The sequence below is a fragment of the Vigna unguiculata genome, chromosome 2 (assembly GCF_004118075.2).
Source record: "Vigna unguiculata cultivar IT97K-499-35 chromosome 2, ASM411807v1, whole genome shotgun sequence".
Lineage (NCBI taxonomy): Eukaryota > Viridiplantae > Streptophyta > Magnoliopsida > Fabales > Fabaceae > Vigna > Vigna unguiculata.
In genome coordinates, this window is record NC_040280.1 from 10,289,226 (window position 1) to 10,306,451 (window position 17,226).

General features: G+C 50.7%; 1 protein-coding gene across 1 annotated transcript; it reads right to left on the reverse strand.

Annotated features, from left to right (window-relative positions):
- Positions 1–10,523: 10,523 nt before the first annotated feature.
- On the reverse strand, positions 10,524–17,077 carry LOC114174451 (glycine-rich cell wall structural protein 1.8-like). The gene is made up of 13 exons (XM_028059290.1): positions 17,018–17,077; positions 16,896–16,949; positions 16,375–16,541; positions 14,476–14,711; positions 13,419–13,721; positions 13,152–13,370; positions 12,946–13,047; positions 12,565–12,801; positions 12,164–12,378; positions 11,736–12,060; positions 11,519–11,652; positions 11,285–11,389; positions 10,524–10,829 (listed from the first exon to the last, which is right to left on the reverse strand). The coding sequence occupies exons 1-13, from the start codon at positions 17,075–17,077 to the stop codon at positions 10,524–10,526; spliced, it is 2,463 nt and encodes an 820-aa protein (XP_027915091.1).
- Positions 17,078–17,226: the final 149 nt, after the last annotated feature.

The window sequence follows — 17,226 nt, forward strand, 5'->3', positions numbered from 1 at the left end:
GCATGGTTTTCTTGTAAAATTGCCAAGGTCTTCCCAATAAAACATGGCAAGCTTCCATAGGTACTACATCACATAGCACACTATCTTCATATTTCCCTATGGATAACTTGACCTTCACTTCATATTGGACTGTCAAATCCCCACTTTCATTAAGCCAATGCAGTTTGTAAGGTTTTGGATGGGGAATGATAGTCAAAGCCAACTTATCAACCAACCTTGTACTACAACAATTGCAACATGAACCACTATCAACAGTGAGAGAACAAGTGTTTTCTAAAATTTTACATCTTGTATGAAAGATGTGCTCTCTTTGTGTTGGCTCTTTTGGAATGGGTTGGTTGCTAAGAAGTCTTCTAACCATTAGAAGGTCTCCTTCACAAGGATAGGTAATTTCTTTAGACTCATCATTAGACTCCTCACTAGAAGTCTCACTTTCACTTTCTTGCTCATCTTGGCTACTATAGTGGTCAACACCCCTTAAGATCATGATCTTTTTGGTGGGTCATTGAGATGCAACATGACCTCTACCAAGACACTTGAAACATTTGATTTCACTAATGTGAGTGTGTGAAGATGTGCCTTCCCCTGGTTTCTCCTTTTCCTTGAAACTTTTGGAGGGTTCCTCGTTGACTTGTTTACCCTCCCTCTTGAATTCTTTCTTGGTATAAGAGTTAGAGTAGTCATTTCGAAAATTTTTCCTTAGAATTTGTTGCTCTACCTTTATGCAAAGTTGAACCAAGTCATTTAAGTCTTGGTAGGGCAACAATTATACTCTATCTCTTATCTCAAGACTTAAGCCACTAAGAAACCTTGCAATGGTGGTATCATCGGACTCCCTAATCCTAGCCCTCATCATATATAACTCCATCTTTTGTCTATATTCTTCCACTTTCATTTTATTTTGATGGAGTCTTTGGAGCTTATCCATTAGCTCTCTATGATAGTAGGATGGAATATGTCTTCTCCTAAGGGCTCCTTTGAGGTCATTCCAATATTTGACCTCGGGACTTTGATTGATTCTCCTATCTCTTTCGAGGGCAGTCCACCAATACATATCATTGCCCTAGAAGCTAAGGGTAACTAAGGGTACTTTCCTCTCCTCACTTATTTGATGGCAAGCAAAGAGTTGCTCAACCTTCATTTCCCAATCAAGATAAGCTTCAACATCATATTTCCCATAAAAGTGAGGGAGGTCTATTCTAATGGCTCTTGGTTCCCTAGGCTCTCTTCTTTCTCTTCTTAGAGGAGGAGGAGGTTGATAGAAATTGTCAACTAGTCTATTATCTTCTTCATAGTGTGTGACTAGTGTTGGAGTGTGGGAGGAGTACAAATGTTGACTCCTATTACTCATCCTCTCATGCAACCTTTCCATATTTCTTGTTCCCCTCCTCTCTTCATGTAAAAGTTGATGAAACCTATCTCTTTCTTGTTTTGCCCTTTCCCTTGCAATTATTTCATCTTCCTTCCAACGTAGAAGTGCTCTCAAATCAAAGGCAATTTGTTTCAAACTTATTTCGTCTTCATTTGAAGCACTCATACATTGTGAAGGAGGTTGAGACATTTTTTTTAGAAGACTTTGGTCTTTAAAAGAAAATTTCAAAGAAGAAGTAGATAGCAAAAGCTTTTAGTTCTCCTCCAGGAAAGAGAGGTGAATCACTTGGATTGCTTACATACCAAGTATTTCCTAGCCAAGGGAACTTGAAACTTTTGTACAAAACTTCTTAAATGAAATTAATTCAAAGACTAAGTTGACACACACTAAACTATCAAACAAGAAAATTAAAATGCAAACAGTGTGCAGTCAGACAGAAACTAGAACAACAGTAAAAATGCAATAAAATAATGCTCTCAAACTCAAGTGATGGTAGTGATTCTAGTGTACTTCTTTTGCCACTTTCTTTTGATCTTTTCTTTTGATTCTTTTTGGCACTTGCTTGTATTCTTTTTGTGCTCTTTTTCTTTCTTTTTATAGCTCTTTCAGCAGCTAGTTTCCACCACAAAACAGAATCACCACCACACTATGCTTGATCATTTGCATTTTAATGGAAACAAAAAGCACAAAGGAGAAGGAAACTTAAAGGAATCAAAAGAAGATCATGAAACACAATGAAACACAATGGAAATTGACTCTAAGACATTGGTAAGATCTAAATAGCAATCTGAACTCAAAAACAGAAAAGGAAAAGCACCAAAGCACAATTAATTGAAAGGAAATTTAGTGTGATTTATGGTGATGTTAAGCAAGCACAAGGAAAATTCCCACTGGACATTAAGATAACTAAGGTTATCTAGATGTGAAGGTTCATTTCCAAGGCTCAAAGAGAGAAGAGAGTGTTAATTTTTAAGGATTAAAAACTGCACTCAAATCTGAAACAGAATTCAACAACACATCACCAACAAATTCAAAGAAAATTAAAAGCTAAACAAGGAATTAATGACATATATGGACTAAACATGACTCTAGACAAAACATATGGATCTTAAAATCAAAATAAACTCAAGAACAAGAGAATGAACTGAACAAAAAACAACAAATACTCAATTAAAATAAAAAGTAAACGGTAGAAACCAAATAGAACACCTAAAGCACACAAGGATGGTTCAAGATGAAGCAAATGAAGATGAACCAAAGTAAAAAGACATTAATACTCAAAATAAAATGAACAAAAACAGCAAGACAAGTAGGATAAGTGATGAACAACACGGAATTGAAAGAAAAATGGAGAAGAAGCACTTAACTCACTAAAACCAAGGTTCATGATACCACATGATGGCTTCTTCTTGTCTCCATTGAAGCTGGCATGAAGAATGGAGGCTCCATGGATGGTGTTGGATGCGGAAGCATGAAGGAAAGAAGCTTAAGGTGTTTGGTTTGGTGTAGGTGAAAGGATTCTTAAGAGAGGTGAGGCCAACTCCTAAGGAAGAAGACTAGAGTAAACTAGAGAAGAGTTTACTCTAAGGTAAACTTAAAAGAGATTTGTGCACAAATTTGGGCAGCAATTCATTACTCCATTTCAAGCTGAAAAATACATCTCCTAAGCCTTCTATTTATAGGATAAAATGAGACCAAGGAGTCTCCAAAAAATGGAGGGAAAAAGGAGTCTAGAAAGTTGAATTTTGGAGCCAAAAAGGAGCATATGGAAGGTGTGACTTGCCACCTAAGCAAGTCACACTTGTCTTGCCATGGGAAGCTAACTCTCATCCTTGGAAAGCAAGTTTGAGAAGCTTCTAGGCTTTTCTAGAGTAGACACACTACTCTTGGCCCATTTCGTCCAATTACCCTTTTTGGTCCAAAATTACTTCTAAAGCCTAATTTCCTCTAAGGCCCAATACATGGCCCAAAGAAAACCCTATTCTACTGGGCTCAAAATACAAAGCCCAAATTAAAATCCTAATCTAGTATTTACAAGCAAAATGTCCTAGGCTAGGTCTTCACATCTTCCTTGGCCCATGTGAAGTTCATCTTGGGCCTTGCATGCGCATTTAAGGCCCATTCCTCTTGTATTCTCCTAGCCATGGCTCTTGTTGTAGGTCCCTTAGCTCGAGGCATCTCATCAACAACCACCACCACCACCACACCCACAGAAACCACCACCACGGTCACCACCACTACCACCACGGCCACGACCACCACCCTAAACCTTAAACAAAAAACCCTAAATCCTAAATCCTAAACCCTAAGGACTAAACCTTAAACCCTAAACCCAAAACCTTAAACCTTAAACCTTAAACCCTAAACTATAAACCCTGAACTATAAACACTAAACAGTAAACCCTAACCATACACTACGACAACCACCACCACCACCATCACCACCACTACCACAACCATAACCACGACACCACCTCCTCCACGACCACCACTACCACAACCATCACCACCACCACCACCACTACCACCACCGCGGCCACCACCACCAACACTACAACCACCACCAGTACCATAACCACCACCAGCGCCACCACCTCCACCACCACCACCGCCATCACAACCACCACTACCACCATAACCACCAGCAACACCAAGACCACCACCATACTAACCACCATAAATGCAAAAACTACCACCACCACAACGGCAATCAACACCACCACCACGACCGCCACCACCACTTCCACCAAGGCCACCACCACCACAACCTAAACCACGACCATGACCACGACCACCACCACCATTACAACCACCACCACCACCACAAACACCACCACCATCACCACCATCACACTCACCACCATCACCACCACAAACACCAGCACCACAACCTTGGCCACCACCAAGGCCACCACCACTACCACCACGACAATCACCACCACCGCCATCGCACCACGACAACCACAACCACCACAACCCCCACCACCACAACCACCACCACCACCACCACCACAACCCCCACAACCACGACCACGACCACGACCACCACCACCACCATGGCTACCACAACCACTACCATGGCCACCACCACCACCACAACCACAACCACCACAACGACCACCATGGCCAACACCACCACCACTAACACCACCACCACAACCACAACCACCACCACCACCACCGTGGCTACCACCACCACCACGGCCATCACCAGCACATCCACCAGCACCACCACCACAACCACCACCACCACCATAGCCACAAACCCCACAACCACCAGCACGACCACTGCCACGACCCCTATGTCGGCTACCATCACTACAACCCCCACCACCACAGCCACTGCCACAACCACAACCACCACTATCACGGCCACCTGCACCAGTACCACGACAATCACAACCACCACTACCACCACCACCACCATCCCTTCAACCACCACCACCACTACCACAACAAACACCACCATAACCACCACAACCACGACCACCACCACAACCACCGCCACCACCACCAACAGCACCACAACAGCAAACACCACCACCGCCACTAATTTCTAAACTCTAAACATAGGACCCTAAACACTACACCATAAACCCTAATTTCTTAACTCTAAACATAGAACCTTAAACCTTCAACCTTAAACCATAAACCCTAAACTCTAAACATAAAACACTAAACCCTAACCATAGACCCTAAACCAAAACCCTAAACCTTAAGCTAGAAACCCCGAAACCTTAAACACTAAACCCGAAACCTCAAAACCGTAAACCCTAAACCCTAAACCCTAAAACCCCTAAACCCTAAACCCTAAACCATGAATCTTGAACCTTGAAGCATAGACCTTAAACGCTACACACTAAACAATCATCCCCACCACACCCACCATCACCACCACCACACCCACCACAAACATTGCTACCACAACCTCAACCACCACCCCCACCACGGCCACAACCACCACCACCACCACCAACCCCACCACCACACCATCCACATCCACGACCACCACTAAACAACCACGGCACCACCACCGCCACCATGGCTACCACAACCACCGCCATGGCAACCACAACCACCACCACCACAATCACGACCACCATAACCACCACCAAACCCACAACCACCACCACCACCACCACGACTACCACCACCACCACGACCATCACCAGCACATCCAGCAGTAGCAAAACCAGCACCACCACCATAACAATCACCAACCCCACGGCCACCACCACGACCACCGCCACCACCCCCATATCGGCGACCATCACTACAACCACCACCACCACAACCACCGCCACAACCATAGTCACGACCATCACCACCACTACCACGACAATCACCACAACCACCACCACCATCCCCTCCACCACCACCACTACCACAACCAACACCACCACAACCACCACAACGAGTACCACCACCACAACCACCGCTACCACTACCACCACTATAGCCAACACCACTACAACCACCACCACCACCACCATCCCCTTCACCACCACCACCACTACCACAACTAACACCACCACAACCACTACCACCACCACAACCACGGCTACCACTACCACCACCACAGCCCACACCACCACAACAACCACAACCACCACCGCCACCATAACCAATGCCATCACCACCACCAGCGCGATGGACACCACCACCATGACCACTACCACAACCGCCACCACGACCAGCACCATCACCACTATCACCACAACCACTATTCCCACGTCAACCACCACCATCACCCCCACCACCACAACCACCACAACAAGGCCACAACCACCACTAGTACCACCACCACGGCCTCCACCTGCATGGCCACCATTACCCTAAACCATAAACCATACACCGTAGACCCAAAACACTAAACCATAAACCCTAATTTCTAAACTCTAAACCTAGAACCTTAAACCTTAAACCATACACCCTAAACTCTAAACCCTAAACACTAAACCCTAAACCCTAAACCATGAACTCAAAACACTAAACCCTAACCATAGACCCTAAACAAATACCCTAAACCTTAAACTAGAAACCCTGAAACCTTAAACACTAAACTAGAAACCTTGAAACCTTAAACCCTAAACCCTAAACCCTAAAACCCCTAAACCCTAAACCCTAAACCATGAATCTTAAACCTTGAACCATAAACCATAAACGCTACACCCTAAACAATCATCCCCACCACACCCAACATCACCACCACCACACCCACCATCACCACCACCACCACCTTAACATCCACCACCACGACCATAAAAACCCACACCACCACAACCACCACCACTACCACCATCACCGCAACCACCACCACCACCACGAACACCATCACCACAACCACCACGGCCACCATCGCCACCACTGCCACGGCCACCACCATCACCACCACTATAGCCACGACCACAAACACCCCCACAACCGTCACCACAAGGACGCCAACCACCACCACCACCACCACCACCATTGCTACCACAACCACAACCACCACCCTCACCATACACCACCACCACCACCACCACCACCACCATCATCACCACTACTACCACAACCACAACCATCACCACAAGCGCCACCACCACCACCACCACAACCACCATGGCAACTACCACCACGGTCACCACCACTAACACCACTACCACCATAGCTACGGCAACCACCAGCACGGTCACCACCACCACCAGCACGACCACCACCACCACCATCACCACCACTACCACAACCACCACCACCACACCACAACCACAACCACCACCACTAAACCTTAAACTAGAAACCCTGAAACCTTCAACACTAAACTAGAAACCTCGAAACCTTAAACCCTAAACCCTAAACCCTAAAACCCCTAAACCCTAAACCTTAAACCATGAATCTTGAACCTTGAACCATAAACCTTAAACGCTACACCCTAAACAATCATCCCCACCACACCCAACATCACCACCACCACACCCACCATCACCACCACCACCACCTTAACATCCACCACCACGACCATAAAAACCCACACCACCACAACCACCACCACTACCACCATCACCGCAACCACCACCACCACCACGAACACCATCACCACAACCACCACGGCCACCATCGCCACCACTGCCACGGCCACCACCATCACCACCACTATAGCCACGACCACAAACACCCCCACAACCGTCACCACAAGGACGCCAACCACCACCACCACCACCACCACCATTGCTACCACAACCACAACCACCACCCTCACCATACACCACCACCACCACCACCACCACCACCATCATCACCACTACTACCACAACCACAACCATCACCACAAGCGCCACCACCACCACCACCACAACCACCATGGCAACTACCACCACGGTCACCACCACTATCACCACTACCACCATAGCTACGGCAACCACCAGCACGGTCACCACCACCACCAGCACGACCACCACCACCACCATCACCACCACTACCACAACCACCACCACCACACCACAACCACAACCACCACCACTAAACCTTAAACTAGAAACCCTGAAACCTTCAACACTAAACTAGAAACCTCGAAACCTTAAACCCTAAACCCTAAACCCTAAAACCCCTAAACCCTAAACCTTAAACCATGAATCTTGAACCTTGAACCATAAACCTTAAACGCTACACCCTAAACAATCATCCCCACCACACCCACCATCACCACCACCACCACCACCACTACCACCACCACCACCACGAACAACACCACCACAACTACCACGGCTACCATCTTCATCACTACCACGGCTACCACCATCACCGCCACTACAGCCACGGCCACAACCGTCACAACAAGAACGCCAACCACCACGACCACTGCTACCACGACCACTACCACCACCCCCACCACGGCCACCACCACCACCACCAACTCCACCACCACACCCTTCACATCCACCACCACCACTAAACAACCACAACCACCACCACCACAACAATAATCACCGCCACGCCCACCATGGCAAACACCACCACCACCACAACCACCACCACAAACACAACCACCACCACCACCACGACTACCACTACCGCCACGACCATCACCAGCACATCCAGCATCACCAATACCAACACCACCGCCACAACAGCCACCTAACCCACCGCCACCACCACCCCCGTATTGGCTACCATCACTACAACCACCACCACCATAACCACCACCACCACAACCACCGCCACCACCATAGTCACCACCATCATGGCGACCACCACCACTACCACGACAATCACCATAACCACTACCACCACCATCACTATCCCCTCCACCACCACAACCACTACAACAACCAACACCACCACAACCACCATAACCACTACCACCACCACAACCACCGCTACCACTACCACCACCATAGCCAACACCACCACAACCACTACCACGACAAGCACCACCATCACCCCCACCACCACAACCTCCACAACAAGGCCACAACCATCACTACTACCACCACCACCACCACCACTGCTACCACCACCACAACCACCACCCCCACCACGACAACCACCACTACAACCACGACCACCCCCACCACCACAATCATCACCAACACTACCACAATCACCACCATTACCAACCCCACCACCACAACCACCACAAGTACCACCACCACCACCACGATAGTCACCACAACGACGCGACTCACCACGAGCACCACTACCACCACCACAACCGTGACAACCACGACAACAACCAACACAACCACATCCATAACAACCACCACGACGGCCAGCCCTACAGAAGCAACCACCACCACACCGGCCACCACCACCCCCACTGTCATGACCCCCACCATCATAATAAAACCCACCACCTCCACGGCTACCGCCACCACCACCACTATAACCACCGCGACCACCACCACTACCCCCACAAGCACCACTACTACCACAACCACCACCAGGACCACCAACTCCATCACCACCACCTCCACCACAACCACCACCACCACTACCACCACACCCGCACAACCGTCACTACCACGGCGTCAACCACCACAGCCACCACCACGTCCACCACTACCACCACCACCATTGCAACCACCAAGGCAACCACCACCACGGTCACCACCACTACCACCACGACCACCACCATCACCACCATCACCACCATCACCACCACCACCACAATCGCTATCACCACCACCACCGCCACCACAACCACTACCACCACCACAGATACGACAACCACCACCACGGTCACCATAATTACAACCACCACCACCACCACCTCCACCACCATCACCACCACCACACCCACGGAAACCACCACCATGGTCACCACCACTACTACCACGGCCACCACCACCACCCTAAACCCTAAACAATAAACCCTAAATCCTAAATCCTAAGCACTAAACCCGAAACCCTAAACCCTAAAACTTGAAATTTAAACCTTAAACCCTTAAACTGTAAACCCTGAACCATAAACACTAAATAGTAAACCCTAACGATACACTACGACAACCACCACATCCACCATCACCACCACTACAACAACCACAATCGTTATCACCACCACCACCACCACCACAACCACTACCACCACCACAGATACGACAACCACCACCATGGTCACCATAATTACAACCACGACCACCACCACCTCCACCAGCACCATCACCACCACACCCACGGAAACCACCACCATGGTCACCACCACTACCACCACGGCCACCACCACCACCCTAAACCCTAAACAATAAACCCTAAATCCTAAATCCTAAGCACTAAACCTGAAACCCTAAACCCTAAACCTTGAAATTTAGACCTTAAACCCTTAAATTGTAAACCCTGAACAATAAACACTAAATAGTAAACCCTAACGATACACTACGACAACCACCACATCCATCATCACCACCACTACCACAACCACCACCACGACTATGACCACTGCCTCCACCACCAGCACCACACCCCCTACCATCACCACCACGACGGGACCAATCACCACCACCACCACCACCATCACAAAAACCACCACCACCACAGCCAGAATCACCACCATTACCACCCCCACCACCACAACCACCACAACTACTACCACCACCACCACGATGGTCACCACCACGACACGAATCAGCACCACCAGCACTACCACCACACCCCCACAACCTTCACTACCACGACGTCAACCACCACAGCCACCACCACGACCACCACTACCACCACCACAACCGTGACAACCACGACAACAACCAACACAACCACATCCACAACCAACACCACCACGGCCAGCCCCATGGTAGCAACCACCACCACACCCACGAACACCACCACCTCTACGATCATGAACCCCACCATCACAATATCCGCCACCACCACCATAATAACCACCACGACCATAATAAGCACAAATATCACAACCACCATCAGCACCTCCACAACCACCACCACCGCCACCATCAACACCACCATAACCACCAGCATACCAAAACTACCACAACCACGACCACTACCACCACTACCACGACAATCACGTGCACCACTACCACCACTATTACCATCCCCTCCACCACCACCACCACCACCACCATCACAACCAACACCACCACAACCACCACAACCACCACCACCACCACAACCACCACCACCACCACAACCACCACCACCACCACCACTACCACCGCGATGGACCCCACCACCACCACCACAACCACCACCTTGGCCACCACCATCACCACCACCACCACAACCACCACGGCCACGACCCTGAACAATCATCCCCACCCCTACCACAACACGACCACTATCACCAACACCACCACAACCACCACAACCACCACCACCACAACCACCGCAACCACCACCACCACCACCACCATAACCAACCGCACCACCACCACCACCGCGAAGGACCCAACCACCACCACCACCACCACCACAACCAACCGCACCACCACCACCATCGCGATGGACACAACCACCACCACCATGACCACCACCATAACCGCCACCTTGACCACCACCATCACCACAACCACCACGGCCACCACCCTAAACAATCATCCCCACCCCTACCACACCACGACCACTATCACCAACACCACCACAACCACAACTACCACCACCACCACCACAACCACCGCAACCGCCACCACCACCACCACCACCACGATAACCAACCGCACCACCACCACCATCGCGATGGACCCCACCACCACCACCGTGACCACCACCACAACCGCCACCTTGACCACCACCATCACCACCACCACCACAACCACCACGGCCACCACCCTGAACTATCATCCCCACCCCTACCACACCACGACCACTATCACCAACACCACCACAACCAACCACACCACCACCACCACCGCGATGGACCCACCACCACCACCATGACCACCACCACAACCGCCACCTTGACCACCATCATCACCACCACCACCACAACCACCACGGCCACCACCCGGAACAATCATCCCCACCCCTACCACACCACGACCACTATCACCACCACCCCCACAACCACCACCCGCACCATCACCAACACCACAGCCATAACCACCACCACCACCACCCCTACCCCCACTACAGCCAACAACGGCACCTCCACCAACAAGGCCACCAGCACAACCATGACCACCACAACCACAACCACGACCACCACCACTACCACTCCCAAAATCAACACCACGGTCGCCACCATTACAACACCACCACTACCATAACCACTAACACAATCACCGCTACCACCACCACCACCGCCACTACCACCACCACCAACCCTACCACCACGGCTACCACCACCACCACGACCATCACCAGCACATCCACCAGCACCAACAGCACCACTGCCACCACCACAGCCACCAACCCAACGGCCACCAGCACGAGCACCTCCACGACCCCATGTCGGCTACCATCACTACAACCACCACCACCACAAGCACTGCCACCGCCACAACTACCACCATCAGGACCACTACCACCACTACCACGACAATCACGAGCACCACTACCACCACTATTACAATCCCCTCCACAACTACCACCACCACCACAACCACCATCACAACCAACACCACCACAACCACCACAACCACCACCACCACCACAACCACCACCACCACCACCACAACCAACGCCACCACCACCACCACCGCGATGGACCCCATCACCACCTCCATGACCACAACCACAACCACCACCATCACCACGACCACCACAACCACCACGACCACCACCTTGAACAATCATCCCCACCCCTACCACACCACGACCACTATCACCAACACCACCACAACCATCACAACCACCGCAACCACCACCACCACCACAACCATTGCGACGGACCCAACCACCACCACCATGACCACCACCACAACCGCCACCTTGACCACCACCATCACCACCACCACCACAACCACCACGGCCACCACCCTGAATAATCATCCCCACCCCTACCACACCACAACCACTATCACCAACAACACCACAACCACAACAACCACCACCATCACCAACACCACTGCAACCACCACCACCACCACCACCACCACCACCACAACCAACCGTACCACCACCACCACCGCGATGGACCCCACCACCACCACCATGACCACCACCACAACTGCCACCTTGACCACTACCATCACCTCCACCACCACAACCACCACGGCCACCACCCTGAACAATCATTCCCACCCCTACCATACCACGACCACTATCACCAACACCACCACCACCACCACAACCACCACCACCACCACCACAACCAACCACACCACCACCACCACCGCGATGGACCCACCACCACCACCATGACCACCACTACAACCGCCACCCTGACCACCATCATCACCACCACCACCACAACCACCACAGCCACCACCCGAAACAATCATCCCCACCCCTACCACACCACGACCACTATCACCACCACCCCCACAACCACCACCCCCACCATCACCAACACCACAGCCATAACAACCACCACTACCCCTACCCCCACTACGGCCAACAACAGCACCTCCACCAACAAGGCCACCACCACAACCATGACCACCACAACCACAACCACAACCACCACCACTACCACTCCCAAAATCAACACCACGGTCACCACCACCACTACCATAACCACCAACACAATCACCCTTACCACCACCACCACCGCCACTACCACCACCCCCACAACCACCACCCCCACCATCACCAACACCACAGCCATAACAACCACCACTACCCCTACTCCCACTACGGCCAACAATAGCACCTCCACCAACAAGGCCAGCACCACAACCATGACCACCATAACCATAACCACGACCACCACCACTACCACTCCCAAAATCAACACCACGGTCACCACCACCACTACCTTAACCACCAACACAATCACCCCTACCACCACCACCACCGCCACTACCACCACCACCAACCCCACCACCACACCCCCCACATCCACCACCACCACTAAACAACCACGGCCACCACCACCACCAGCATGGCCACCACAACCATCGCCATGACCACCACCACCACAACCACCACAACAACCAGCAGCACTACAACAACTACAATGGCCACCACCACCACCACCACAACCATAACCACAACCACCACCACCACCACGGCTACCACCACCACCACAGCCATCACCAACACATCCACTAACACCACCACAAGCATAGTCACCACCACCACTACCACGACAAAAAGCACCACCACCACCACCATCCCTTCCTCTTCCACCACCACCACCACAACCATCACCACCACAACCACCACCAGCTCCAGAACCACTGCACTACCACCACCACCACAGCCGCCACAACCACCACCACCATAACCAATGCCACCGCCACCACCACCACCGCGATGGACACCACCACCATGATCACCACCACAACTACCACCATCACCACCACCACAAACGAGCACTATCACCATCACCACCACCACAACCACCAACCCCACCATCACCACCACCACAGCACCACCACGACCACCACCACCACCCCTACCATCACCACAACCACGACTACCACTACCACCACCTTCACTACAGCCAGCACCACCACCGCCACCACCAAGGCCACTAAGGCCACCACCACAACCACCACCACCACAACCACAAGCACCACCATCACCACCGTCACCAGAACTACCACAATCACCCCCACGGTCACCACCACCACTACCACAACGACCAACACAATCACTGCCACCACCACCAACACCGTCATTACCACCACCACCACCATTACCAACCACACCACCACACCCTCCATGGCCACCACCACCACCACCATGGCTACCACAACCACCGTCATGGCCAGCACCACCACAACAACCACCACCACCACCACTACAACCACCACAACGACCACCATGGCCAACACCACGACCACCACGACCACCACCACAACCACAACCACCACCACCACCACCACGACCCCCAACACGACCCCCACCACAGCCACCACTACCACCACCACCACCCCCACTACTGATGTGACTCCAACAAGCCCAAGCTCAAGTGCATCAACAAGCCCAAGCCCACATCAAGGCCCATTCACTAGAAGCATGATGAGAAAGATTCACATGGGCCTCTCACAAGATGATCAAGTCAATCATGGGCTTTTTACATTATTCACATGGTCTAAAGAAATCTCTAAAATATGAGATTATGCATGAAGGAAGTAGTATAGATTTAAATTGGGCCATTGTTTAGGCCTTGTTTTTCTAGAATAATAAGTCAAACATTGTGTAGTAAAATTGATAAAATTGGGCTTGACTAAGCCCAATAGGAGATTTGGCCATGAGCTACCAAAGGTCAAAGGTAGACTAAGTGGAAGTCAACATTCCTTCCTACACCTCATGGATCATGCATCCCATGGAGCCAAGTCCACACTCCACCCATGTGCTTCCTTCATCCAAGGGCTAAGAGAGTGTCTTCTTTTCCAAGCCTTCATCCAAAGGCTAGGAAGATGCCTCCTTCTCCAAGCCACCATCCAAGGGTGATGATTAAAGCTTCTCCTCCAAGCTTAATCTAAGGGCCAAGAATTAGTCTAGCTTTTAGGCTCACATATAAAAGCCAAAAGTAGACCATTTGTACATTTTAACTCTTGAAATTTCTAATAGAATGTTTGTGTTGAGATCACTCCACTCTTCTATTATTTTGAGAGCACACATGGCTAATCTTCTCCTTCATCTCCTCTAGCCACCTTCCATACCATAGCTTCACTTCTACTCTTCATCTTCACCAAAAACCTCCATTGCCTAGAGCTCTTCTTGCTCTTATCTTCATTTCCGCTGCATTTCATCTTCTTTTTGGTGTCTTCCATGGATCTCCTTCCTCTCCTACACCAAGGACGTCCATCAATTGGTATCTAGAGCCATCCAAGCCTTTGGTGCATCCATCCTCTTGGTTTGGGTAAGGTTCTTGGTCCATACTTGTCTCTTGTTTCAATTTCCGTTTTGTCTCTCTTCTCCACTGTTTTCTTCACCACCACAACCACCACCCCTACCACAACCACCACCACCATCACCAATACCACCATACACCAGCACAACCATGACAACCACTACTATAACCACAACCATCACCACCACTGCCACCACCACCACCACCACCACCACCACCATCCACATCCATCACCACCACTAAGCAACCACGACAACCACCACCACCACCATGGCTACCACAACCACCACCATGGCCACCACCACCACCACCGCCACAACCTTCACAACGACCACCATGGCCAACACCACCACCACCACAACCACCACCACAACCCGCAACACGACCCCCACCACTTCCACCACCACCATCACCACCACCACCATCACCACCATCACCACCACTACCACAACCACCACTACCATTACAACCACCTCGGCCACCACCACCACCACCATCACCCCCGCTACCACAACCCACCACCACCACCACCACCACCACCACCACCACCACCACCACCACAACCACCATAACCACCACAACCACAACCGCCACCACAACCAACGCCAACACCACCACCACCACCACGATGGACACCTCTACCATGACCACCACTATAACCGCCCAGACAACCACCACCATCACCACAATCAGCACAACCACTACCACCACAGCAACGACCACAACAAGGCCACAACCACCACTACTACCACCACCACGGCCACCACCAACCTAAACCATAAACCATACACCCTGGACCCTAAACATTGAACCACAAACCCTAATTCCTAAACTCTAAACCTAGAACCTTAAACCTTAAACCTTAAACCATAAACCCTGAACTCTAAACCCTAAACACTAAACCCTAAACCGTAAACCATGAACACAAAACACTAAACCCTAATTGTAGACCCTAAACCAAAACCTTATACCCTAAAGTAGAAACCCCGAAACCTTAAACACTAAACCAGAAACCTTGAAACCTTAAACCCTAAACCCTAAAACCCCTAAACCCTAAACCTGAATCTCTAAACTTGAACCATAAACCTTAAACGCTACACCCTAGACCATCATCCCCACCCCTACCAAACCACGACCACTATCACCACCACCACCCCCACCATCACCAACACCACCATCCTAACATCCACCACCACGACTATAAAAACCCAGACCACTACCACCACCACCACCACTACCACCATCACCACAACCACCACCACAACCACCGCGGCAACCATTGCCACCACCGCCACAGCCACCACCATCACCACCACTACAACCACGACCACAACCACCCCCACAAGGACGCCACCCACCACCACCACCACCACCACTGCCACCACCACCACAACCACCACCCCTACCACGACCACCACCACCATCACCAATACCACCATACACTAGCACAACCATG